We start from the raw sequence: 2,871 nt of genomic DNA on the forward strand, positions 1-2,871 counted from the left end.
CGACACATCACTAGTTGACACTGGCAGGTAGGCCATCCAATTATCTGAGCCGGCCGTGCTTTTTACAGCGCCACGGCTTCCACTGATGAAATATTTGTATATATTTATTGTCAAAGCATTTAATGTATTCATTGCTATCGGGATGTTAAGAGCATTCCATGGAATATAACAAAAAGTGTTTCTGAAGTGAATTACCTACCCTACCTTTAACTAGCTTTTCTTTGTTAATAAATGACGAAATTAGCTCAATATTTTAGACATTCTTGACCAAAATCAGAGAGAAAGTACTTATTTGAATAAGGACCCATTTAAGTATTTTATTTTACAACTAATCAAACCAAAGATAACATTATTTGTAACCCAGAAAAGCGCCGTCAATTGCTTCGACATACTTCACGGGAAGTAGCGGCCTATTCGCCGCCGTGCATCTATTCACCTGTCGGTGAGTTTCCGGTACGGATCGGGTAACGACGTAACTGTTAGCTTAACTAGCTACGTAGCGAAAGTTAATTATTACATTTTTAATTAAACTGTCTACAGCGCTATAAAATATTTATGATTTTGTAATTCGGTAAAAAACCCAGCCGAATGGTATGTAGTCGACATCTCGAGTTGTTTCTGTGCTACAACTTTAGTCTGTTCCTAGCTGTAAGCTAAAGTCAGCTAGTTCATTTTAACTTTATTCAAGAACATATGAACATCATTTATTATGTATAGAAAAAATGTCGGTAGACATATAAAGTAATAAAACATTACATTAAATAAATGAAGAGTTTAATATTTCAGATTAAATATTTGCTACAGTTAGCTAGTTAGCATCAACGCTGTTTGGTGAGTTAACCGGGATGACAGGTCTTTCAGTTTATAACCGCTCGAAAATGAGAAGTTAACTTAGCGTTTTATTTTCATCAGGTTTCCCAAGAAACACAAACTTACCAACCGCAGATAAAATGGGAGATGTTGAAGTTCAGGTCCAGGTCCCTTCCGATTCACCGACAGGGGAACATGAGTGTGGCGGCCTGCAGGAGGACATGAGCAGGGAGAAGCAGTCAGACTGCCCGGGGACTCCTGAAGATACCGGACATGGAGGTCTAATACATTCCCATTAACTAATGCCATAAAACATGGATGTGTAGGCAGAAGTGGGAGAAGTACTCGGATCAAAGTAGAAGTACCACCGTTTAGGAATACTCTGTTACAATTAAAAGTCCTGCATTGAAAATGTTACTCAAGTAAAAGTATTAGCATTAAAATATACCAAAAGTAAAATTACTCATTATGCAAATGTGCCTTTTTCAGAATAACATATTATATGTGTTGACATAATAATTGATGCATTAAAGTGTTTATCAAAGCTGTTGCTAGTTTGAATTACTTTGTATTCTGCAGGGTAGCTTGTGAATTTACTCCAGGTTGTATTTAAGTCTTATTTAAGTGTTGATTAAATATTTCACATTATTAATCCACGGCAAATGTATTACATAAATGTAGTGGGGTAAAAGTTCACTATTTACCTCTGCATTGTAGTGGGGTAGAAGCACAAAGTAGCAACACATGTTAATTCTCAAGGAAAGTACTCTACATCTACTTAGTTTCTTTACACCCCTGTGTGTAGGCTATTATTTAATTTCATCTGTCATTCACTGTTGATGTTTTTATTCTCGTTACAGAAGTACTTAACCCCCTCTTCGGCTTAATGTTCCAGTTATTAGTATTCTTGAAATTAAATGAGAATAAGAGAGTTAGAGTACATGTTGTGTTTTTGCTTTGTCTGATACCGTGCATTCATTAGAGGTGGAGGAGCCCCTGACAACCAAGTCAGAGCCTGTGGCTCTGGCGCCCCTATGTGGAGAGCATGCAGCCTGCAGCTGTGCAGAGATCAGGTGGATGGAGAGGAGCCTCCAGGCCATCGAGCTGCAGCTGCCGGTCCTCATGAGCAAAGCTGATGACTTGCATGACTGCCTCGTCAATGGGTATTTAAATACATTTGTTTATTTAAAAGTGACGATGCAATTTCACATAGTTTCGTGTCTTTGTAAATATCTGGAATTAGGGCTCTGAGGCTAGAAACTGAAAACAAAAGCATGTAAGATGTCTCATTTAGATGGTGATGCTTGAGCCCATAGCTACTGTCAAACATGAACAACAACAGAAGATGACTGGGGGCATGGTCCTGGCTATTGATAAAGGCTCAATTGTAACCTTGGTGTTTCTGCTATTTGTATGTATTTGTGTGTTTTTACAGACAGGGTCCTCTAGAGAGGGAGGCTCTTGCAGCTGCAGTGCCAAGTTTCCTGTACACCTGTCAGCCTTACTTTAACTGCCTGGAATCCACACGCATCGTGTCGCAGCGCAGCCCTGTGCATTTTGACATATACACAAGGGTATGAGTTTTTTCTGATGGCCTGATCCCACAACAAAAATAAAATACCTATATCCTCACCAGTGGCATTAAGCTACGCTGATTTTCTTTCTCAAGATTTGAAACCAACATTGGTACTATTTTCTAAAATAAAATGATCTTTATGAAATCTGCTTGCAGGAGGGTCTGTCGATTATTCAGAGTACAGGGTGTCCGCGGGGTCTTAACCCTCGTAATTTCCTCCCGATTACTATGCACCTTGTGCCCTCTGGTGTCAAAAATGATCCCAGGACAACAGGAGGGTTAAAAAGTATTAAAAGTTGATAAATCAATTTAGCGAAAATTATGGCTATTAAAAAGTATTAAACGGCATTTTCCAAGGTATTAAGAAGGTTCACAGCAACGACAACATGAAACACCCTTTAATTTACTGAAACGACATGTCGGGAAACCCCACAAGGCGGCCCCATGCATAGCGCGCCGTAAAATGCTGCTTATTATTTTAAGTT

General features: G+C 39.0%; 1 protein-coding gene across 1 annotated transcript; it reads left to right on the top strand.

The window, feature by feature from the left end:
- The first annotated feature begins 380 nt into the window (after positions 1–380).
- On the top strand, positions 381–2,442 carry cunh19orf67 (chromosome unknown C19orf67 homolog). Its single transcript, XM_010770243.1, has 4 exons — positions 381–442; positions 913–1,089; positions 1,793–1,973; positions 2,246–2,442. The coding sequence occupies exons 2-4, from the start codon at positions 951–953 to the stop codon at positions 2,388–2,390; spliced, it is 465 nt and encodes a 154-aa protein (XP_010768545.1). The 5' UTR covers positions 381–442; positions 913–950; the 3' UTR covers positions 2,391–2,442.
- The last annotated feature ends 429 nt before the right edge of the window (positions 2,443–2,871 follow it).

Source organism: Notothenia coriiceps, unplaced genomic scaffold (assembly GCF_000735185.1).
Source record: "Notothenia coriiceps isolate Sejong01 unplaced genomic scaffold, NC01 NC01_scaffold00008638, whole genome shotgun sequence".
Lineage (NCBI taxonomy): Eukaryota > Metazoa > Chordata > Actinopteri > Perciformes > Nototheniidae > Notothenia > Notothenia coriiceps.